The sequence below is a fragment of the Martes martes genome, assembly GCF_963455335.1.
Source record: "Martes martes genome assembly, chromosome: 7".
In the NCBI taxonomy this organism is placed as follows: domain Eukaryota; kingdom Metazoa; phylum Chordata; class Mammalia; order Carnivora; family Mustelidae; genus Martes; species Martes martes.
In genome coordinates, this window is record NC_137894.1 from 26,952,818 (window position 1) to 26,978,334 (window position 25,517).

Here is a 25,517-nt window from a genome sequence, read left to right on the forward strand (position 1 = left end):
GAGAGAGAGAGAGGAGGAAGCAGGCTCCCTGCTGATTAGAGAGCCCAATGCAGGACTCGATCCCAGGACCCTGAGATCATGACCTAAGCCGAAGGCAGAGGCTTAACCCACTGAGCCACCCAGGCGCCCCGGATTTCTGTTTTTTGACACAAAGAAAGTAAAAATCCAAAACATACCCTATAAAATATGAGATGACCACATTGTCTGTAGTCCATACCAAGACTCTCTTGAGAGTGAAAGTTAAAGAGGGACAACAGCTCTAAGCTGGATAATCCAAAATCCGGTACAGCTACCCTACCTAACGTACGCTATTAGCAAAATGTCCATTAAGAATGAGGAAATGAGAGATGCCTGGGTGGCTCAGTCAGTTAAGCGGCTGCCATTAGCTTAGGTCAGGATCCCAGGGTCCTGGGATCAAGTCCCATATCAGGCTCCTTGCTCAGCTAGGGAGTCTGCATCTCCCTCTGCCTCCCTCTCCCTCTGCCTGCATTCTCCCTCTGCTTCTGCTCTCTCTGACAAATAAATAAAGTCTTAAAAAGAATAAGGAAATGATTTCATTTTACTACAGTTCCCAATAGGAAAAAATCTTCATAGCTGAAAGAAATCAACCTGTTTTATACTGAAGTGCAGTACCAAAATGGTGAGAAAACAGTTATATCAATAAGCTAGGAAAGACCTAAAATGTGTATCCAAACAAACATGCAGCTTTCTAGATTATATTCTCTTGAATTTTTAAAAAATTGTGACCAAAAAAAGTAACACAAAAATACACTATCTTAAGCATTTTTAAGTGTACAATTCAGTAGTGTTAAGTATATTTATACTGTTGTGAAAACAGATCTCTGGCAATATGCTAAGAAACTGAAACTCTGTACCTATTAAACATCTTCCCTTTTCTCCTCTCCCCAGTCTGTGGCAGAACGACTCTGTTTCTATGAAATTTGACTACTCTAGATACCTTATATAATAAATTTGTATTTTTATTGAAAAAAGAGCTGTTGCAAATATCTATATAAGTCAGCTAGCTATTTTTCAAATCTAGCTTTTATGTTTTGCTTTGTCCTTGTTGCACCCTCCCCATGATCTCTGTGATTAAAGCCAAGAAGCTGGTTTCTTGTAGCCTTGAATTTAGAAGCTAATTTTTAAACTAATTTTTTATTTTTTCAGTGTTTAAAAATTCTGAACAGCTGTCTGACACGGCGTGATTTAAGCCCTATTTTTACAAAGAGCTATAATAGGCTATCCACCACTCCTTCGGCTGAATAGAATGGAGTCATACAACTTAGGATGAAGGTCTTACGTACTGTTTGCTCAGAGGCTTCTCCAACATTGTCATATTCGAGAATGGCCTTGTACAGTGTGTTGAGTAGGTGAGATGCCCGAACAACATTTCGAGTGTCAGGTGGAACTTCTGCTACTCCAGTACTAAATACTTTATGCAGAACCTTGAGCTGAGCCAGTCGAGGTGACAACTTGTCCACCACTATTGCAAGAGTTATTGTAGTGTCTGCAAAATATTAAGAAATCAAACTCATGGGGCGCCTGGGTGGCTCAGTGGGTTAAAGCCTCTGCATTCAGCTTAGGTCATGATTCCAGGGTCCTGGGATTGAGCCCCGCATTGGGCTCTCTGCTCAGCAGGGAGCCTGCTTCCCCCTCTCTCTCTCTCTGCCTGCCTCTCTAACTACTTGTGATCTCTGTCAAATAAATAAATAAAATCTTTAAAAAAATTAAAAAAAAAGAAATCAAACTCATTAGCAAGGAAGACTATCTGCATTGAGAATGTGATATAAATGCTAAGTCACTTATGGAGAGACATGGCAAACTGGTGGGTTTTAATCTCATATCATAAGGAGCTAATTTCCCTAAAAGAAGAAAAAACAGCTCAGAAGAAAAATAATGTGTAAAGGAACTGAGAGTTAAGGGGAGAGGAAATAAAAGTGATTCTTAAACATATAGAGATATTCAACCTCAATTATAATAAAAGAAAACAAATTAAAACTACACTGGGCAAATAAAAAACAGACTTCAATGGGCTACTTTATTAGTGAGGGGGTAGTTATTACAAAGGGGAACAAGAACAAGTTTTTTCATGGGGATGGCAGAACTCTGTATCCTGAAGATGGAAGAGGATATACAAATATATACATGTGATAAAGTGTCAGAGAACTATACATGAAGATATTACTCCCCTCCCCACAAAACAGCAAATACCTATAAAACTGGTGAAACTCATGTCAGGTCTGCAGACCAATTAATGTATTGTGCCAATGTCAATTTCCTAGTTTGGATAACATAATATGATTATGTTAGGGTGGGAATTACTGGGAGAAGTTAGGTGATGGGAACCCAGGACTTCTGGGTACTATTCTTTGTAGTAGTTGAAAATGAAAGTAGAGGGCAGGGGAAAGCTAACACTGGTTAACATTTTATACCTGTTTGATGATACACTGTTGCAAACACACTGTTCATTGGCAAGAGGGTGAGGAAACAGATATTCATATACATTGCTGGCAACTAGTCTCTATGGAGAACCATGCGGCAATATGTATCAAAATCACACATGCCATCACACACACACATCACATGCCATCACATAACATAGGAATTCCATTAAGAATTTATGCTATAGGGATGGGAAAAGATGGAGGAGGACTAGGGGAATCTGATTCCAATTGGTCCCCTGAATTTAGTTGGATATCTACCAAATGATTCTGAATACCCACGAAATCAGCCTGACATCTAAGAACATATATCTAGATCTCTACAAACAGAATATCTCCCACGATCTTGAGGTATGAAGCAGGGAGCCACAATTCTGCATGTAGATATCGGAAGATAAATAGAAGGGGGAGGGATATAACACTGGAGCACAAAGGCTCCTGGGCTGGGGCCTGGGCACAGACTTGCAGACCCCTAGTGGTGGGGAAAGGACTTTAGTGCAGCCCCCAGACAGGATCCAGGAGCCGTGGGTGTGCGTGTGTGAACCTGGGCAGCCTGTGGTTTTAGAGGCACAAAGGGCAGAGATGGGCCCAGGCCTGGATTCCACCACTGGGAGTGTTGCTGTGAGATGCACAACTGGAGAGGCTGTGGTTTTTAGCAGCACAGACAGAAAGGGAGACAGTGTAGTCTGGTGAGCTCAGTGAAGAGCACACTGTTGATTTCTCTGTTCTGAGACAGAGGTTTGAAATCAGTCACTTATGCTCTGGCTCTGGGAAGAGATGTCATCAGAGAACAAAAGTCCCTCAAAAAATGGTTTTCACTGAGGGCCTCCTTCCCCCGCCCCCCGACCAGGGGGCAAGGTAAGTCTGCCCAAGCAAGGTTGCCTGAGTAACAGTGCGGCAGGCCCCTCCCCCAGAAGACAGGCTGGAAGAATAAAACGATGACAGCCCTAAGGTTCCTTTAAACCAGGTGCATCTTGCTTGCGTCATGGTTAATACTTTGGACTCTGTACATTTCCACAACCACCCCCCAACTGAATGACTAAGAAGAGCAACCCCCAACAAAGAGAAGAATCAGAGACTGTGGCCTCTGTCACAGACTGAATGGATATTCGGTGGATAAGCAAGATGTCAGAAATAGACTTCAGAGTAATAATTATGAAGTCTGTATCTAGCCTTGAGAAAAATATTAGTGACAATATAGAATCTTTAAGGACAGAAATGAGATCTAATCAGGCCGAACTTAAAATGCTGTGAATGAGGGGCACCTGGGTGGCTCAGTGGGTTAAAGCCTCTGCCTTCGGCTCAGGTCACGATCCCAGGGTCCTGGGATCGAGCCCCACATCGGGGTCTCTGCTCGGCAGGGAGCCTGCTTCCTCCTCTCTCTCTCTCTCTGCCAGCCTCTCTGTCTACTTGTGACCTCTATCTGTCAAATAAATAAATAAATAAATAAAATCTTAAAAAAAAAAATGCTGTGAATGAGATGCTCTCTAAACTGGATATTCTGACTGCCAGGATAGAAGGCAGAAGAGGCAGAAGAATGAATTAGTGAGCTAGAGGATAAGATGATAGAAAAGAAGGAAACCAAGGAGGCATGGGAAAAACAGATTAAAGCCCAAGAGATCAGACTGATAGGATAAATAATGCAATGAATCATTTTAACGTCGGAAGTATTAGAATCCCTGAGTGCTGGGGGGAGAGAGAGAGGTCTAGAAAATATATTTGAGCAAATCATAGCTGAGAATTTCCATAATCTGGAGAAGAAAACAAGCATTCTTATCGATGAAGCAGAGAGGACCCCTCCCAAGATCAATGAGAACAGACTGACTTCCTGACATATGATTGTACAATTTGGAAATCTTAGGTCCAAAGAAACAATCTTGAAAACAGCTAAGTTCCCCTAGAGACTTCTTATGTACAGAGGGAGGAACATCAGGATAATGTCAGACCTGTCCACAGAGACCTCGCAGGCCGGAAAGGGGTGGCAAGACATATTCAGGGTACTAAATGAGAAGAACATGCAGCCAAGAATACTTTATCCACCAAGGCTACCATTCAGAATGGATGGAGCGACAAGGAGCTTCCAAGACTGGCAGAAACCGAAAGAACATGTGACCACCAAGCTGGCCCCATAAGAAATATTAAGGGGGGGGGGCTCTATAAAAGAAGAAAGATGCCCCCACAGATGATTTACAGATACAATCTATAGAAACAAGGACTTCACAGACAACATGATGGCAATAAAAATCATATCTTTCAATAATCACTCTCAATGTGAATGGCCTCAATGCTCCCATGAAATGGCACAGGGGTTGCAAACTGGATGAAAAGACAGGACCCATCCATATGCTCTATACAAGAAACTCATTTTGAACCTAAAGATAAATCCAGACTGAAGGAATGGAGAAACATCTTTCATGCCAAATGACCGCAAAAGAAAGCTGGGGTAGCAATTCTCAGATCAGACAAATTAGATTTTAAGCTAAAGACTGTAGTAAGAGATACAGAAGGACACTGTATCATTCTTAAAGGATCTATCCAACAAGAAGATTTAACAGTTATAAATATCTATGCCCCAAACACAGGAGCAGGAAACTACATAAGCCAACTGTTAACTAAAATAAAGAAAAATATTGAAATACTTTTATAGTAGAAGACCTCAACATTTCACTCTCAGCAACAGACAGGTCATCTAAGCTTAAGTAAAAGAAACAAGAACTTTGAATGACACGCTGGGCCAGAAGGACTTCATAGATATATATAGAACATTCCAACCTAAAACAATAAAACACTCATTCTTCTTAAACGCACATGGAACTTTCTCCAGAATGGAACATATAGTGGGTCACAAATATGGACTCAACAGATACCAAAAGATTAAGATTATTCCCTGCATATTCTCAGACCACAGTGCTTTGAAACTGGAACTCAACCACAAGAAAAAATATGGAAGGAATTCAAACAATTGGAAACGAAAGTCCATCATGCTTAAGAATGTTTGGGTTGACCAGGAAATTAAAGAAGAACTCAAACAATTCATGGAAATCAATGAGAACAAAAACACATCAGTCCAAAACCTCTGGGATATGGCAAAGGCGGTCCTAAGGGGGAAACAGATATCCATCTAAGCCCAACTCAAAAAAATAGAAAAATCCCAAATATACAAACTAACTTGCACCTTAAAGAACCAGAAGAAGAACAACAAATAGACCTTAAACCACCCATAAAAAAGAGATATAATTAAGATCAGAGCAGAGATCAATGATAGAAACCAGAAATAAATACAGTAGAATACATCAACGAAATTAGAAGCTGATTCTTTGAAAGAATCAGTAAGATTGATAAACCACTGCCCAGACTTATCCAAAAGAAAAGAGAAAGGACCCAAATTAATAAAATTATGAATGAAAGGGGAGAAATCACAATTAACACCAAGGAAACAGAAACAATGTTTGGAAATTACTATCAACAACTATATGCCAATACATTAAGCAACCTAGAAGAAATGGATGCCTTCTTTGAAACCTACGGACTACCTAGACTGAAACAGGAAAAATATTGACAATCTGAACAGACCAATAACCAGTAATGAAATTGAAGCAGTGATCAAAAACCTCCCCCAAAACAACAGAGTCCAGGACCTGATGGATTCCCTGGGGAATTCTACCAAATGTTTAAACAAGAAATAATCCTACTCTATGGAACCTGTTTTAAAAAATAGAAGCAGAAACCTCCAAACTTGTTCTATGAGACCACCATTACCTTGGTCCCCAAACCAGGCAAAGAACCATCAAAAAGGAGACTTACAGACTAATATTCCTGATGAACGTGGATGCCAAAATACTCACCAAGATCCTAGCCAATAGGATCCAACAGTACATTAAAAAGATTATTCACCATGACCAAGTGGGATTTATTCCTAGGATGCAAGGGTGGTTCAACATTCACAAATCAATCATTATGACAGAACAAATCAATAAGAGAGAAGAATCACGTGGTCCTTTCAATTGATGCAGAAAAAGCATCTGACGAAATACAGTATCCTTTCCTAATTAAAACTCTTCAGTGTAGGGAAAGAGGGAATATTTCTCAATATCATAAAAGCCATCTATGAAAAGCCCATGGTGAACATTATTCTCAAGTGGGGAAAAGCTGAGAGTCTTTCTGTTAAGATCAGGAATATGACAAGGAGGCCTTCTCTCACCACTATTGTTTAGCACAGTACTAGGATGTCTAGTAAGCGGTATTCATATTGGTAAAGAAGTCAAACTCTCTCTCTTCATAGATGACATGATACTTTATGTGGAAAACCCAAAGACTCCGCCCCCAGCTTACTAGAACTCACACAGCAATTCAGTAATGTGGCAGGATACAAAACCAATGCACAGAAATCAGCTGCTCTTCTATACACTAACAATGTAACTGTACAAAGAGAAATTAGAGAATCAATTTCATTTATAATAGCACCAAAACCCACAAGATACCTACGAATAAACCTAACCAAAGAGGTAAAGGATCTATACTCTAGAAACTTCAGAAAAACTATGAAAGAAATTGAAGAAGACACAAGATGGACTAGGGGACTCTGTTTCAATCATTGCCCGATTTCAAGCTGTATTACAAAGCTGTGATCACTATAACAGCATGGTATTGGCACAAAAACAGACATACAGATCAATGGAACAGAATACAGAGATCAGATATGGACCCTCAACTCTATGGTCAAATAATCTTCGACAAAGCTGGAAAAAATATCCAATGGAAAAAACACCGTCTCTTTAACAAATGTGCTGGGAAAATTCGACAGCTATGTACAAAAGAATGAAACTCGACCACTCTCTTACACCATACAGAGATAAACTAAATGGATTAAAAACCTCCATGTGAAACAGGAATCCATCAAAATCCTAGAGTAGAACAGAGCACTAACCTCTTTGACACTGGCCACAGCAACTTCTTTCAAGACACGTCTCCAATGGCAAGGGAAACAAAACCAGAAATGAACTTCTGGGACTTCATCAAGATAAAGAGCTTTTGCACAGCAAAGGAAACAGTCAACAAAACAAAGAGGCAACATATGGAATGGGAGAAGATCTTTGCAAATGACACTACAGATAACAGGCTAGTATTCAAGATGTATAAAGAACATCTCAAACTCAACACCCAAAAAACCAAATAATCCAGTCAAAAAATGGGTAGAAGACATGAACAGACCCTTCTCCAGAGAAGACATACAAATGGCTAACAGACACATGAAAAAATGTTCGACATCATTAGCCATCAGGGAAATTAAAATCAAAACCACATTGAGATACCACTTTACACCAATTAGAATGTCAAAAACTAACAAGGCAGGAAACAACAAATGTTCGAGAGGATGTGAACCCTCTCACACTGTTGGTGGGATTGCAAGCTGGTACAGCCACTCTGGAAAACACTATGGAGTTTCCTCAAAAAGTTAAAAATAGAGCTACCCTATGACCCAGCAATGGCACTAATGGGTATTTACCCCAAAGATACAGGCATTGTGAAAAGAAGGGGCACATGCACCCCAATGTTCATAGCAGCAATGTCCACAATAGCCAAACTATGGAAGGAGCTGAGATGCCCTTCAACAGTGAATGGATAAAGAGGTGGTACACAATGGAATATTACTTAGCCATCAGAAAGGATGAATACACATCATGTGCATTGACATGGATGGAACTGGAGGGGATTATGCTAAGTGAAATAAGTCAAGCAGAGAAAATATGGTTTCACTTATATGTGGAAGATAAAGAATAGCATGGAGGACATTAGGAGAAGGAAAAGACAAAGAAGGTGGGGAATCAGAGGGGGAGATAAAACCATGAGAGACTATGGACTCTGGGAAACAATATGAGGGTTTCAGAAGGGAGGGGGCCTGGGAGGATGGGGTAGCCCAGTGATGGGTATTAAGGAGGGCGTTTACTGCAATGAGCACTTGGTGTTATATGCAAACAATGAATCACAGAACACTACATCAAAAGGGAAGTACTGTATATAGTGACTAACATAACAATAAAAAAAATAAAACAAAAATAAAAAAATATCTTGAAAAGAATTATGCTGTAACTTGCTGCACATGTATATAATTACTTACATGTAAGTGGTTATCACTATAGCAGTGTTGGCAACTGAAGTTCAGAAACAACTTAAACGTTCATCAAAACAGGACTGGTCTATGATATATTCATAGAATTAAATACTCAATTTGTAAAAAAGAACGAGGAGACTCTTTACATTTTTGTATGGTATAATCCCCACAATTTAAATTAGACAATAATTTGAAAGGAGAAGTTAATGGACTACTAGGTATGTATATATGAATATGTATTGCTTGCATATGTTTACGTTATTTCTGGAAGGATGCAAAAGAAACTTAAGACCTGGTTGCCTCAGGGCAGAGGAACTGAGTACTTGGCTGGAGAACTAGCATAGGAAGTTTTCACTGTAAACTTTCTGTACTATTTGCATTTTTAGAGAACGAATGGCTTAAAACACAAATTTAAAATGATCATTAGTATTACTTATTTGTCATGTTATTTACAAACATTGCATCAATTAATAACATAGATGGCATTCAAAATATGACTTATGTGTCCTATGAGCAAAAGGGAAGGAAATTTAAATACCATTATTAATGATGTACTTCTCAATGTCCGTAAGTTCCTTTTTGAAACTAATGAAGTATTTGTATAGGGCCCACATGAAAGCCTGGTATGTCCTAAAGGGAGCTTCAGTCAACTTCTTAGGAAGAGAACCATTTCCAGGTAACATGCCTTCAGAGCTGTGCCCCATAACCTCATCAATGAATTCCTGGAGTCGAAACACAACCTGGCCATATGCTGCCATTTGTTCTAGCACTGATCGTAAACAGCTCTGTAATAGAAAAAAACCACAAACATTTGAAGCCTTTTATAAACATTCATATACATACTCTTTCACTAAAATATTTATTTTGTGACTGTTTTAAATAGTACGCTTAGTATAAGAAAATAAAACAAATAGTTTCATACTCAAAGGAAATAAGGTAAGCATTAATTTCTACAGAATACAGAATTCTGGCTTATTCTGGCTTAAAAAACACATATAAAGTAAATAAATGTACTACAATCAAAAAAATTTATAGTACAGAGCTTCCCAATATAGACAGAATTAAAAAGGAGAAAACACAAAATGAAACTAAATGTAACTGTAACAAAAATATTTAGAATTCTCTTAACACTGTAAAGATGCACAATTTAATTCTGCCTTTTGGATCTTCAGTGTATTTCATAATTAATTTTAATACTGCAAAATGTTTTAAAGTTACATAAATCCTATTATTTAATATTATTTGCAATAAGTACAAATAACTTACATGTGTCAAATGAGTTACTACAATACTGTTTCTCACAGTTACCTTCCCATCTGTCAACTGAAATATAAAGAGCTTTTTTACCCCCGAAAGTAACCTGAAATGAAATAAAAAAGATGAATGTACTTTAAGTTTATAAAAATATTACAGTAATGCCTAAGAAATTCTTTTCTTATAAACTTTTATTTAAATTATAGTTAGTTAACATATAGTGTAATATTGGTTTCAGGAGTAGAATTTAGTGATTCATTACTTACATCTAATACACAGCACTCATCATAACAACTGACTTCCTTATTAGCCCATCCCCCACCCATCTCCCTCCAATAACCTTGTTTGTTCTCTATTGTTATGAGGCACTTATGGTTTCCCTCCCCACCTCTCCTCTTTTTTTCTCCCTTTCCACACATTCATCTGTTGTTTCCCAAATTCCACATATGAATGAAATCATATGATATTGTCTTTCTCTGACTTACTCACTTCGCATAATATACTCTTAGCTCCATCCTTGTGATTGCAAACAATGCTTAAGAAATTTTAATGAAAGATTCAGAGTTGGGAGTTGGACAGATCTTCCCATTTTCAAAAATGTCAGTACTCAGAGAGGAATGATGGTGGAAGAGTAAGGGACCTCATTTCATCTGGTTCCCTGAATTAAGCTGATAACTATCAAATCATTCTAAGCACCTATTAATTCAACCTGAGATATAAGAAAATAATTGCTGGAATTCTGCAAATAGAAAAGCGAACACTTTTTGCAAGGTAGGGGTGTGGAGAAATGAAACTGATGGGATATACTGGAAGACAAATGGCAGGGTAGGGAGCCTCTGAAAGTCAGCTACTGGAAAGTGATATAGTAGCCTCCAAGCACAAAAAGGCAGAACCTTTAGAAATCTGCGTCAGTGAGAGACCTCCCTGCCTGAAAGGTGCTGTGATGAAAAGGGGCAGAATCCTAGGTGGGACATGAGGGGCTCAATATCCCTGGGATGACAGGAAGAATAGGGGTGCCTGAGCTGGTAGAGTTCCCAAGCACTGGAGCTGCAAAGCCAATTATAGTCAGGAACCCAGGAGGGGGTTCTCAGCTCAGTTCACCAAAAACTGCAAACCAATGCCTGATCTGGTGACTGCTCTCTGTTTGGGGGCCCTGCAAAGGACAGTAACCCAGCAACCCTCTGCCTTTCCCCAGAAGGATCAGTGTGGGCACGCACAGCAGAAGCCTGCAGAATTTGGCACATAGTGAAATTTTTCAGCTCTAGAGCTGGAGATGGGGGTGTGGCCATTTTTATTTTCACACTCTAAAGAGGTGAATGGAAAGCCTTCTGGGAACAAAAGCCACACAGAGAACCAGCTTACACCGAGACCACCCCACTGGTAAGGGGGCAGTGCAATTCTACCCAGGCAAAGACACCTGATTATCAGCACAGCAGGGCCCTCCCCCAGAGGACCAGCTGGAAGAACAGGTGAAGAGCAAGTTTATGGATGAAACAGGACTGTAGAACTCCAGTGGTAGGGGAAAATAGTATATAGAATTTGAGGTTTTTTCTCATGATGCGTTTATCTTTCAGTTTAAAATTTTCCATTTTTTCCTCTTTTTCCCTTTTCAACTAGTTTCTTATTTTATAAACTCTTTGTTTTTAAGCCTTAACTTTCATTTTTTTGCATTTGCTTTTTTGAGATATATTCTTCAACTTTGGGTTCTACTCACTGTATTCATTTCTATTTTTCACGTATATAAGTTCTCTCTGTAAGACAATTCTCTTTACAATTTTGGGATCTAGTGTCTTCTAACACACAGACCAAAATACATTCAGGACCAAGTGGATCACCCTGTCTTGTCCACCCTGAGATTATATTCTTTCTTCCTCTGCCCCTTCTCTTTCCTTCTTTTTCTTTTCTGTTTCGGTTTCTGACCTCCTGGGATTTGTCTAGTGTGTATTTTACTGGGTTGTGGTTGATATTTTTTTATTTTGTTCATTCATTCATCCATTCTTCTCTGGGCAAAATGACTAGAAGGAGGAATTCACAACAAAAGAAAGAACAAGAGGTAATAATACTCTCTGCTACAGATCTAACAAATAAGGCTATAAGTAAGACAGCAGAGCTGGAATTCAGGATAACAATTATGAAGTTACTAGCTAGGCTTGAAAATCGCATAAAAGAAACAAGAGAATCTTAGTACAGAAATGAAATCTAATCAGGCCAAAATAAAAAATGCTCTAACTGTGATGCAGTCTAAATTGGATGCTCTAACAGCTAGGGTAAATGAAGCAGAAGAAAGAGTAAGTAACATAGAAGACAAGCTGACAGAAAGGAAGGAAGCCAAGGAAAAGAGAGGAAAAACAACTAATGGACCATGAGGGAGGCATCAAATCAGCAATGCCATAAAATGAAATAATATTAGAATTACTGGAGTCCCCATATGTGGCACATAAGGAATAGCATGGAGAACATTAAGAGAAGGAAGGGAAAAACAAAGGGGGGGAAAGAGAGGGGGAGATAAACCATGAGAGACTATGGACTCTGGGAAACAATCTGAGGGTTTCAGAGGAGAGGGGGGTGGAGGGATGCGGTAGCCCGGTGATGGGTATTAAGGAGGGCACATGTTGTAATGAGCACTGGGTGCTATACACAAATAATGATTCATGGACCACTACATCAAAAACGAATGAAATACTATATAGTGATTAACATAGCAAAAAATAAATGTTTTACTTGATCTTATTTGTTTCTAAGACATTTATAAAGCATGTAAAGAGCTCTTATTATACTATGTAAGCAATTTGTACTCAATAAATGATATTTTAGGGGGAAAAAAAGCAAACAACAACAAAAAAGAATTATTGGAGTCCGTGAGGGAAAAGAAAGAAAAAGGAGGACATTAGGAGAATGAAAGGAAAAGTAACTGGGGTAAATTGGAGGGGTAGACGAACCATGAGAGACTTAGGACTCTGAGAAACAAACTGAGGGTTTTGGAGTCAGGGGGGATAGGTGAGCCTGGTGGTGGGTATTGAGGAGGAAACGTATTGCATAGAGCACTGGATGTGTGCATAAACAATGAATCTTGAAACACTGAAAAAAAATGAAATAAAATTAAAAAGAGGGACAGAAGGTATATTTGAAGAAATCATAGCTGAGAACTTCCCTACGTTGGGGAAGGAAACAGGCATTCAAGTCCAAGAGGTAGTGAGGGCTCCTCCCCAAATCAATAAAAACAGATTAACACCCCAACATGTAATAAGGAAGCTTGCAAATTTCAGAGATAAAGAGAAAATCCTGAAAGCAGCTCAAGACAATAGGTTTTTAACATACATTGGTAGAAACATTAGGCTGGCAACAGACCTATCCACAAAGACCTGGCAGGCCAAAAGGGACTGGCATGATATATTCAGGGTGCTAAATGAGAAAAATATGCAGCCAAAAATACTTTATCCAGGAAGACTGTCATTCAGAATGGAAAGAGATAAAGAGCTTCCAGGACAGACAGAAACTGAAAGAACATGTAACCACTAAACCAGCTATTTAAGAAATATTAAGGGGGAATCCTGTAAGCAAAGAGAGAGCCCAAAAGTAAAAAGACCAGAAAGAAATGGAGATAATCTAAAGAAACAGGGACTTTACAGGTAATACGATGGCACTAAGTTTCTACCTTTCAACAATTACTCTGAGTGTAAATGGGCTAAATGTTACAATCAAAAGACAGAGGGTATCAGATTGGATAAAAAAGCAAAAACCCATCCATATGCTTTCAACAAGAGACTCATTTTAGACTTAAAGATACCTTCAGAATGAGAATGAGGGGGTGCAGAACCATTTATCATGCTAATGGGCATCAAAAGAAAGCTGGGGTAGCAATCCTCATATCAGACAAATTAGACTTTAAACCAAAGACTAAAGTATGGGATAAAGAGGGATACTATATCATACTTCAAGGGTCTTCTCAACCCTTTAAGATCTAACAATTATAAATATTTATGCTCCTAACTTGGGAGCAGCTAATAATATAAACGAATTAATAACAAGATTAAAGAAACACATTGATAGGAAGGGGACTTTAACACCCCACTCACAGTAATGGACAGATCATCTAAGCAGAGATCAACAAGGAAACAAGGGCTTTGAAAGACATAATGGACCAGATGGACTTCACAGATATATTCAGAGAATTCCATCCTAAGGTAACAGAAAATGCATTCTTCTCCAGTGCACATGAAACATTCTCCAGAATAGATCATATACAGGATCATAAATCAGGTGTCAACCAATACCAAAAGTTTGGGATTATTCCCTTAATATTTTCAGACCATAATTCCTTAACCTTAAACTCAATCACAAGCAGAAATCTGGAAGGAACGCAAACAACTGGAGGTTAAAGAGCATCCTACTAAGGAATGAATGGGTCAACCAGGAAATTGAAGAACAATGTAAAAAATTCATAAAAACGTATGAAAATGAAAATAACAGTTCAAAACTTCTGGGATATAGCAAAGGTGGTCCTAAGAGGACACTGCCATATAAACCTTTCTCACAAAATTAGAAAAATCTCAAATACACAAGCTAACCCTGAACCTAAAGAAGCTGGAAAAAGAACAGCAAATAAAGCCCCAAACAACCAGGAGAAGAGAAATAATAAAGATTAGAGCAGAAATTAATGAAAGAGAAACCAGAAGAACAGTAGAACAGATTAAAGAAACTAGAATCTGGTTCTTTGAAAGAATTAGTAAGATTGATAAACCCCTAGCTTCTTATCAAAAAGAAAAGAGAAAGGACCCAAATTAATAAAATCATGAATGAGAGGGGAGAGATCATGACCAACACCAAGGATACAGAAACAATGTTAGGAACATATTATGTGTAACTATATGCCAATAAATTAAGCAATCTGGAAGAAATGAATGCATTCCTGGATACTTATAAACTACCAAGACTGAAACAGGAAGAAAAATCTGAACAGACCAATAACCAGCAAGAAATTGAAGCAGTAATATAAAAAGTCCAAAAAAAAACCAAGTGTCCAGGGCCAGATGGCTTCCCAGGGGAATTCCACCAAACATTTACAGAAGAAATTAATACCTATTCGTCTGAAGCTGTCTCAAAAAACAGAAATGGAAGGAAAACTCCCAAACTTGTTCTATGAGGCCAGCATTACTGTGATTCCAAAACCAAGCAAAGACCCCATCAAAAAGGAGAATTACAGACCAATGTCCCTGATGAACATGGATGCCAACATACTCACCAAGATACTAGCTTAATTTGTTGGCATACACTTGCTGATAAAAAATTTCTAACAATTGTTTCTGTATCCTTGGTGTTGGTCGTGATCTCTCCCCTCTCATCCATGATTTTATTAATTTGGGTCCTTTCTCTTTTCTTTTGGATAAGTCTGGCCAGAGGCTTATCAATCTTACAACGCTCTCAACAAATACCAACAGTACATTAAAAGGATTATTCCCCACAGCCAAGTGGAATTTATTCCTTGGCTATAAGGGTGGTTCAACATTCGGGTATTAATCAATGTGATACATTAATAAAAGAAAGGGCAAGAGCCATATGATTCAACTGATCAGAGAAAACATTGCATCAGAGAAAGCATTTGACAAAATACAGCATGCTTTCTTGAATAAAACTCCACAGTGTAGGGATAGAAAGAACATACCTCAATATTTTAAATGCCATCTACGAAAAGCCTACAGAGAGTATCATTCTCAATGGGGAAAAACTGAGACCTTTTCCTCTAAGGTCAGGAGCATGACAGGGATGTCCACTCTCACCACTGTTGTTTAACACAGTACTGTAAATTCTAGCCTCAGCAGTCAGACAACAAAAAGTAATAAAAGGCATTCAAACTGGCAAAGAAGAAGTCAAACTCTCTCTCCACAGATGACATGATACTTTATCTCCTCAGGATGTAAAAAATAGAGCTACCCTACAACCCTGCAACTGCACTACTGGGTATTTACCCCAAAGTTACAGATGGAGTAAAAAGAAGGGGCACCTACACCCCAGTGTTCTGGTAGCAATAGCCAAACTGTGGAAAGAGCCAAGATGTCTCCCGACAGTTGAATGGATAATGGATAAAGGAGATGTGGTATGTATATACAATGGAATATTACTTGGCCATAAGAAAGGATGAACACACTATTCACATCAATATGAATGAACTGGAGGATATTATTCTCGCGAAATGAGTCAGAGAAAGACAATTATCATGTGGTTTCACTCATATGCAGAGTACAGGAAACATCATAGAGGATCATGGGGTAGGGGAGCGAAAACTGAATGGGAAGTCATCGAGAGGGAGAACCATGAGAGACTCTTGACTATAAGAAGCAAAACTGAGGGTTGCTGGAAGGAAGGTGGGTGGGAGGATGGGGTGATTTGGTGACAGGCATTAATGCGGGCACGTGATATGATGATCACTGGGTGTTACATGCAGCTGATGAACTGTTGAACAATACATCTGAAACTAAGTATGTACTATATGTTGGCTAATTGAATTAAAAATATAAAGCTGCAGAAGTTGCAGAAGTATTGGGGAAAAAAAAAGAAAAAAAGAATGTCAATATTATCCTTTGTGGCTGAGAGCACCAGAATCTGGAAATCTTAGTAGTACTAGCACTGCATGTTGCATTTCTCATTTTCATTTTTATGTGAACACAATTTAAATTCTTTCTTTTTGTTTTTTCCACAAAGTAAATTCATAGATTCCTGGTTTCCAGGTATAGGACACAGGCTCTCACTGATATACTCTGCCTAGCAAACTAGGAGTCTTTCGTTTACTCAGTCAGACTGAGTAATTAAAAAAAATAATAATGGTGTAACCTAATTAAATAGCATACTACATGATTTAAAACAGAAAAGAAGTAAACATCAAATTCTCACAATCTCTACAACTGACTTTGAAGTTTAGGTTTTCTCAGTCCCGCAATTTATGCTTTAGGTGCCCATTAGAAACAGTTTTGGGTTAAACCCAATGGCCTATTTCTGGTATGCATGTGAAGAAACAATGAATACTTTTCCTTAAAAAAACATAAAAAAAAATAATTCTGCCTCTTAGTAAGAAAGTCTTCTATACTAGTAATTAGCTTAACAGGTCTTACCATAAGGTTTCTCGAATAACCTGTGTCTCAGTAACAAAAACTCTGTCATCTGGAACATATAACAGGTCACTGCTATACAAGTGTTGGTCCCTATTAGACAGCAAACATCAAATGTCAATAAAAAGGTTTCTCATGAAGTAAAATTACATGCGTTAAGGAATACATGCATTTAGTGGTAATTTAACCAGTAATCAATAAGCAAATAAACATAATAATATGTTTTAAATGCCCTCGCATACTCATTTCTATATGTCAACCGTAATATTCTCAGAGAAGTACTTTCAGAACAATTCCATTTTTTTAAGAAGATAGTATTTATTTATTTCAGAGAGAGAGAAATAGGTAGAGAGAAATAGGTAGAGAAAGCATAAGCTGGGGGTGGGGGTGGTGAGTTGGGGAGAGAGGGAGAAGAAGGCTTTCTGCTGAGCAGGGAGCTTGATGATGGGGCTTAATCCCAGGATGCTGGAACCATGACTGGAAGTAAAGGCAGATACTTAACCAACTGAGCCATCCAGGCAACCCAGAATAATTCCAATTATTATAGTCTTTGCTGATTTAGTCAAGTGTTTAAAACTATGTAATGTTTTAGATTAGGTATATTAGATTTTAAAAAAGGTATATTAGGTTTTATTAGGTATATTAGATTTTAAAAAAGAAATCAAATAGATGACTTAATTCATTAGCTACCAATCCATTAGCTATGAAAGTAACAAACCAAAAAACAGACTATAATTAAATAATAATCTCATTTTAAAAATAAATAACTGAAAATGTGTTAAATTAGAATTGCTAAAAAATTTTTAAATTTCAGGGAAGTTTTTTATTTAAATCATAAATCAAAAGCAAATATTAAAATATAAAAGTTTCTTAACACATTAAATGAAAAACTTAGCTTCTTACCAGACAGCAGCTAAATTGGAGTGCAAATGTAAACTATGAGGAAACCTTGAGCATCTGGCTGTCCAGTACTGATGAACCACATGCTGTTCCAGCCAGCTTCGGCCATCTGTCTCATCTACTGGAAGGATATTTAAAAAGTTCAAATTATAAGAATTAACAAAAAAATGCTTGAGCAACTATGCCACAATTCTGGATTTATGACTCCATTCAAATAGTCAATTGAGAAAGGCTCTTTTTCTTATCAAACTCAACACCTATGAAACAAATAATACGTTACTAAATGGGCAGAAAACATGAATAGACGTGTTTCCAAATAAGACACCCAGATGGCTAATAGACACATGAAAAGATACTCAACATCACCATCATCAGGGAAATACAAATCTAAACCACATTATACCTGTCAGAAAGGGGTAAAATTAACAACACAAGAAGAAACAATGGGTGTTGGCAAGGATACAGACAACGGGAACCCTCTTGCACTGTTGGTAGGAATGCAAACTGGTATAGCCACTCTGGAGAACAGTTTGGAGGTTCCTCAAAAAGTTAAGAACAGAACCACCCTATGATCTGGCAATTGCACTACTAGGTATTTACCAGTATATAAAAATACAGATTCAAAGGAGTATATAACACACCCCGACATTTAGAGCAGCATTATCAACAATAGCCAAACTACGGAGAGAACCCAAATGTTGATCAACCGATGGATAAAGAAGATATGGTATCTATACACAATGGAATATTATTCAGCTATAAAAAAGAATGAAATCTTGTCATTAGCAGCAGGTGGATGGAACTAGAGTGTATTATGCAAGTAAAATAAGTCAGAGAGAGACAAATACCATATGATCTCATTCATATGTGGAATTTAAGAAAGAATAGAGATGAACATATGGGAAGGGGGAACAGAAAAAAAAGGAGGAAAACAAGCCATAAGAGACTCTTAACAACAGAGAACAAACTGAGGGTTGAGGGAGATGGGTGGGGGATGGGTTAGATGAGTATTAAAAAGGGCGCTGGTGATGAGCACTGGGTGTTGTATGAAAGTGATGAATCACTGAATTCTACCCCAGAAATTAATACTGCACTGTATGTTAACTAACAAAATTTAAATTAAAAAATAAAAAGGCTCTTTATATATACATATATAGAAATGCACATACAAAATGTAATTAAATATCACTGGCTATAAAGAAAAAAATTACTCAATTTTAAATGACCCCATGAATAAGAAGGCACGAACAGTATATTCAAATAGTTCAATAATCATGAAAGAAATTGAAATGGTAACCAAAGATATTCTCGAGAACTCCCAAACTCTCAGGACTGGTAGTAAGCTTTAAAGAATTATACTCTCTTGGGACGCCTGGGTGGCTCAGTTGGTTAAGCCGCTGCCTTCAGCTCAGGTCATGGTCCCAGGGTCCTGGGATCGAGTCCCACATGGGGTTCCTTGCTCGGCAGGGAGCCTGCTTCTCTCGCTGCCTCTGCCTGCCTCTCTGCCTGCTTGTGTGTACTCTCTCTCTCTCTGGCAAATAAATAAAATCTTAAAAAAAAAAAAAATTTTTTTTAAATTGAAAAAAAAAAAAAAGAATTATACTCTCTTATTAATATTATAAGGCTAATATAACCTTGCTTCTAAAACCAGATAAAGACAGAAAAAAAAGTTCATAGAATAAAAATGGAAAATCCTAAATTAAAGAAGAGCTAACCCAGGGGCACCAGGGTGGCTCAGTTGGTGGATCATGTGACTCTTGATCTCAGGGTCTTGAGTTTGATTGAGCCCCACATTTGGCATAGAGCTTATTATTATTTTTTTTTAATGTAGTAAAAAGTAACAGAATCATTATGGGAATTCAGCTCAGGAATTCAAGGATGATTTACTATCAAAATCTATCTATGTAGGAATAGAACAAAAGAGAAAGATTATATATAGGATTATCTCACAGATAAAGAACATTTGATAAAGTTCAATATTTATGATTAAAGGCTCCTAGAAAAACAGGAATAGGAGGAAACTGTCTTAATTTGATAAAGACCACATACCCAGAACCTATACCAAAACCCAACACACTTAACAGAGGAATTTCAGGTGCAACCCTCTTAGACTGAGACCCAGTCCAGGAAAACTGCTCTGACTGCTGATGCTTCCTCTGCAGACTAAAGGCCTGGCCAGAACAGACACCATTAATGTGTCACAAAGAAAATACAAGATATAAGAATTTACATGAGACAAAACTGTAGCTGATAATCATCATTTATATTAAAAAACTAATGGGAGAGAAGTCCAAGATGGCAGTGTAGGAAGACTCTGAACTCCCCTCCTCCCACAAACACACCAAATGTATACCTGTATATGGAGCAATTCCTCCTGAAGAACAGGACTGATTGAATAGCTTCTGCACAACAAAAGATAGAGGGACCACAGAGAGAGGAGTAGGAGAGACAAAAACACAGTAATGATAGGAATCTGACCTCTGATGCTGTGAAATGCAATGGGGGTGAGAGTACTGAGGGACCAGTAGAAGAGATGCCCACCCTAGGTCACAGAAAAAAGCTGCAGATTAAAGGGCAACTACACTAGAAGTGATGGAAACCCTTTTACTACCCCAGAGTGTCCAACAAACAGCAGAGGAATAGCTAGAACTCTCTCTAGATCAGAGGTGCTGGTGAACACCATTGTTTATGTTCCTTCTCCACCTTGATATACAGACGGGAGCAGAGTCTGGGTGCTTCAGGTAGCCTGTTGCCTTGGTGAGTCTTGGGCACCCACTCTACACCAACTCCAGCTGCATACCCAGGATGGTACCCCTGCCTGTACCATCCCAGCTCTAGTCTCCCAGTAAGGCAATCCCAGTGTGGTAGGTAATGGAACAACCCTAGCCTGCACTGACTATAGTTCCAACCCTCTTACCAAAATGGCCCTGATGTGGAGCACCTCGGGGACTCCCTGGCCTGTGCCTGGTCCAGCAGCAGCTTTTCTGAAATGATACCCCCTATGTGGTGCAGCCAGGTTTGTGGCTGTTCACCTGTCCATCAGGGTGTCCCTGATGCAGAGTGCCCTCTGCAGAGTGCCCTCACGCCCCTAGCTCCAGCTCCTCAGCTCCAGCCAGCCAGCCCAAGTTGCCAGGCAAACACAGTCTATGCAGGGGATATTCCTACACTTGGCCATACCTTCCAGACTGGGAGATGCAGCTGTTCCATCTAATTCATAGAATCAAACACAGAAAGTAAAACAATGAGACAAAGAAATATGCTCCAAACGAAAGAACAAGGGCCCCCTGGGCAGCCCAGTCAGTTAAGTGTCCAACTCTTGATTTTGGCTCAGGTCATGATTTCAGGATCATAAGATTGAGCCCTGCGTCAGCCTCCATGCTCAGTGGGGAGTCTGCTTCTCTCCTTCTGCCTCTACCCCTTCTCCTCCCATTCTCATTCTCTCTAAAATAAATAAGTCTTTAAAAAAGTAAATGAGAGAACAAGACTAAAGAACCAAATGAAATAGAGATATGCAATCTAGCTGATAGAGTTGAAAGTAATAATCATAAAGAGCCTCACTGGACTTGAGAGAGGACTGGAGGAACTCAGAACTTCAACAAAGAGGCAGAAAATATAAAAAAGAACCAATCAGAGCTGAAGAATACAATAACTTAAATGAACTATATATATTAGAAGGAATCAGCAGCATATTAGAGGACATATAACAATGGAGCAGCTACCTAGAATACAGAATACTGGAGAGTATCTAAGCTGAAGAGCAAAAAGAAAAAAAAGAATTAAGAAAAAGCCCACCAAGGATAGGTTAAAATACTGCTGAAACAATAAGCATACTAACATTAATATTATAGTAATCTCAGAAGAAGAGAGAGGGAAAGGAGCAAAAAAAAACCTTGAAAAAATAATAGTTGAAAACTTTCCTAACCTGGGAAAGGAAATGGACATCCAAGTCCAAGAAGCACAGAGAACCCCAAAAAAGATGAACCCAAGGAGGATCACGCCAAGTCACATAACAAGGAAAATGTCAAAAATTAAAGATTAAGAGAGGCTCTTAAAAGCAGTAAGAGAAAAACAACTAGTTTTGTACAAGTGGAACCCCATAACACTATCAGCTGACTTTTCAGCAGAAACCTTACAGATAAGAAGAGAGTGGCATTATATAGATTATATATATATATCTAGATTATATATATCTATCTATCTAGATCACATATATATAGATTATATATATATATATGTATATATTCCAAGTGCTGAAAGAAAAACCTACAACCAAGAATACCCTACCTAGCAAGATTATCATTCAGAATTGATGGAGAGATATTTTCTAAAACAAAAGTTAAAGTAGTTCATCATGACTAAACTGGCCTATGAGTAGAAGAAAATTATGAAAGGAAAACAATCTCACTGGTAAACAATAAAGTTGGTGGATCAATCACTTATAAAGCTAGTATGAAAGTTGAAAAGACAAAAGTAGTAAACTACATAAAAATTAGTTAAGGACTCATAAAAGAAAAAGATGTAAAATATGACATATATAAAACATTAAGGAGTAAAAATGTGCCTTTCAAATGTGTTCAAACTTCAGCAACCACCAATTTAAGTACAAAATGTTATATACCTAGGATGTTATATATGAACCTCATGGTAACCAAAAACCAAAAAAATATAAAAAAGATATACACACAAAAAAAGAGAAAAGAATCCAACTTTTATAAAACTAAAGAAAGTCATCAGTCATGAGGGAAGACAGCAAGAGAGGAAAGAACATGAAAAAACCACAAGAACAAACAAAACAACTGACAAAATGGCAATATCATTTTGTATGTACCTATATACCTGTCAGTAATTACTTCAAATGAAAATGGAGTCAATACTCCAATCAAAAAACACAGGATAATTGAGTGGATAAAAAAAACAAGACCCATCTATATGCTGCCTACAAGAGATTCACTTCAGATCTTAAGACACATTCAGACTATCAAAAATGAGAGGATGAAAAAGATATTCAATGTAAATGTAAGACAAAGGACAAGAGACAAAAAAAAAAAAAAAGAAGCTGGGGCAGCAATACGTACACGAAGGAAAACACTTTTTTTTTTTTAAAATTTTTTATTTCTTTTCAGCGTAACAGTATTCACTGTTTTTTCACCACACCCAGTGCTCCATGCAATCCGTGCCCTCCCACGAAGGAAAACACTTTTTAAATAGATTCTGTAATAAGAGACAAAGGGCATGATGTAATGATAAAGGGATCAATGGCTAACAAAAGGACTTAACAATTACACATATTTATGCACCTAATATAAAGCAAATATTAACAGACATAAAGGGAGAAACTGACAATAATACAACAGTAGAAGACTTTAACACCATATTTACATCAATGGATAGATCATTCAGACAGAAAATCAATATGGAAACAGCAGCTTTGAACCACACAACAGATCAGATGAACGTAATAGATGCATGCAGAACATTCATCGCAAATCAGCAAAATATACTTTCTTCTTGAGGGTACATGGAACATTCTCCAGGACAGATCACATGTCAGGCCACAAAACAAGTCCCAATAAATTTAAGATGGAAATCATATCAAATATCTTTTCTGAGCACAACAGTATGAAACCAGAAATTAATTATAAGAAAACTGGAAAAAAACACACATATGCAGGCTAAACAACATGTAATTAAACAACCAATGGGTCAATGAAGAGAACAAGGAGAAAATTAAAAAATACACGCAAAGAAAATGGAAACATAAGAGTTCAAAATCTGTGGGATGTCATAAAAGTAGTTCTCTGAGGGAAGTTCATAATAGTACAGGCTTTCCTAAAGAAAAAAGGGAAATCTCAAATAAGCAATTGAACCTTATATTTAAAGAAATAAAAACAAAAACAAAACAAAACAAAAACCCAAGAACACATAAAACCCAGTTAGCAGAACCAATAAAAATTACAACAGAAATAAGTGAAATAGAGACTAAAAAAACAACAGAAAAGATTAATGAAATTAGAAGCTGATTTTTGAAAAGATAAAAAAACTGATAAACCTTCAGCCAGAATCCTCAAAAAAAAAAAAAAAAAGTGAAGAAACAATTTAAATTAATAAAATCAGAAATGAAAGAGAAGTTACAATCAAAACACATAACTACAAAGGATTATAAGAGACTATTAAGAAAAATTACATGCCAGGCTCAGATCTGGGTGGTTCAGATGGTTAAGTGTCTGCCTTCGGCTCAGGTCATGATCCCGGGGTCCTGGGATCAAGTCCTGCATCATGTTCCCTGCTCAGTGGGGAGCCTGCTTCTCCCTCTGCCTCTCTCTCTCTCTCATGAATAAATAAATAAAATTCTTAAAAAAAAACCAACAACTATATGCCAACCAACTGGACAACCTAGAAGAAATGAATAAATTCCTAGAAACACACAATTTTCCAACAGTGAATAAGGAAGAAATAGAAAATCTGGATGGACTAATTACTAGTAACAAAACTGAATCAGTAATACAAAAACTCCCAATAAACAGAGGTCTAGTACCAGATAACTTCCCAGGTAATTTTACCAAACATTTAAAGAATAGTGAATAATTATTCTTCTCAAACTATTTCAAAATAGAAAAAAAAAATGATACCAAATACATTCCATGAGGCCAGTATTACCCTGATACCAAAACCAGATAAAGACACTACAAACTAAACTTACAGGCCAACATCCCTGATGAACACAAATGCAAAAATCCTCAACAAAATACTAGCAAGGTAAATTCAACATACATTAAGGGGATCACCCACCACCATCAAGTAGATTTTTTCCCAGAAATGCAAGGATGGATACATATTTGCAAATCAATCCACATTATCATTTGTTAATGATACACATTAACAAAATGAAGGATAAAACTCATATGATCATCTCAGTGGAAGCAGAAAAAGCATGTGATAAAATTCAATATCCATTCATAATAAAAATTCTCAATAAAGTAGTTTAGAGGGAACATACCTCAACATAATAAAGGCTGGATATAAAAAACCCCTCAAGTAACATCAGCTGAAAGCTGAAAGTTTTTCCTTTAAAATAAGGAACAAGACTTGCCACTTTTATTCAACACAATACTGGAAGTCCTAGCCATAGCAACCAGAAGAGAGAGAGCTAAAAGTCATCCAAATTGGTGAGGAAGAAGTAAAATTGTCACTATTTGCAGATATGATACCATATATTAAAAACCCTGAAGGCTCCACCAAAAGAAAACTATTAGAACTAATAAATGAAGAGGCAAGATGATGACAGAGTAGGGGACCTTGTTTCATCTAACCCCTCAAATTTAGCTGGGTATCTATTAAACCATTCTGAACACATATAAATTCAACGTGAGATGTAAGAAAATTTATCTGAATCTCTACAAGCAGAGAAACCACTTTTTGCAAGGTAGGAGGTATAGAACCTTGAATCTTTGGGAGGAAATGGAAGATAAACAGTGGGGAGGGAGCCTCCATAAGCTGGTCACCAGAAAATGATAAAACATGAGAGCACAAAATCGGGACCCTTAGAAATCTGCTCCGGTGATATCCCTTTCTGAAAAGGGCAGAGGGGATGAAGAATAGGGCAGAATTCTAAGTGGATCACTGTGGTCTCAGGATCCCAGGAGACTCAGAAAGAATGGGGAGCCAGAACTGATAGAGTGTCCAAGCAGTGGAGTAGGGAGACTGGTT

General features: G+C 37.8%; 1 protein-coding gene across 2 annotated transcripts in view; it reads right to left on the reverse strand.

Moving 5' to 3' along the window:
* TUBGCP5 (tubulin gamma complex component 5) overlaps nucleotides 1-25,517 on the reverse strand; it is a 78,745-nt gene that overhangs the window by 23,894 nt on the left and 29,334 nt on the right. The window contains exons 7-11 of one of the 2 annotated variants that reach the window (XM_080809542.1): nucleotides 17,814-17,928; nucleotides 16,914-17,003; nucleotides 9,820-9,913; nucleotides 9,092-9,338; nucleotides 1,305-1,507 (exon numbers count right to left, since the gene is read on the reverse strand). In XM_080809542.1, coding sequence (XP_080665668.1) covers nucleotides 1,305-1,507; nucleotides 9,092-9,338; nucleotides 9,820-9,913; nucleotides 16,914-17,003; nucleotides 17,814-17,928 — 749 coding nt within the window. Of the gene's footprint in view, nucleotides 1-1,304; nucleotides 1,508-9,091; nucleotides 9,339-9,819; nucleotides 9,914-16,913; nucleotides 17,004-17,813; nucleotides 17,932-25,517 lie in introns of both variants that reach the window. The other variant, XM_080809541.1, reaches the window with a different exon arrangement.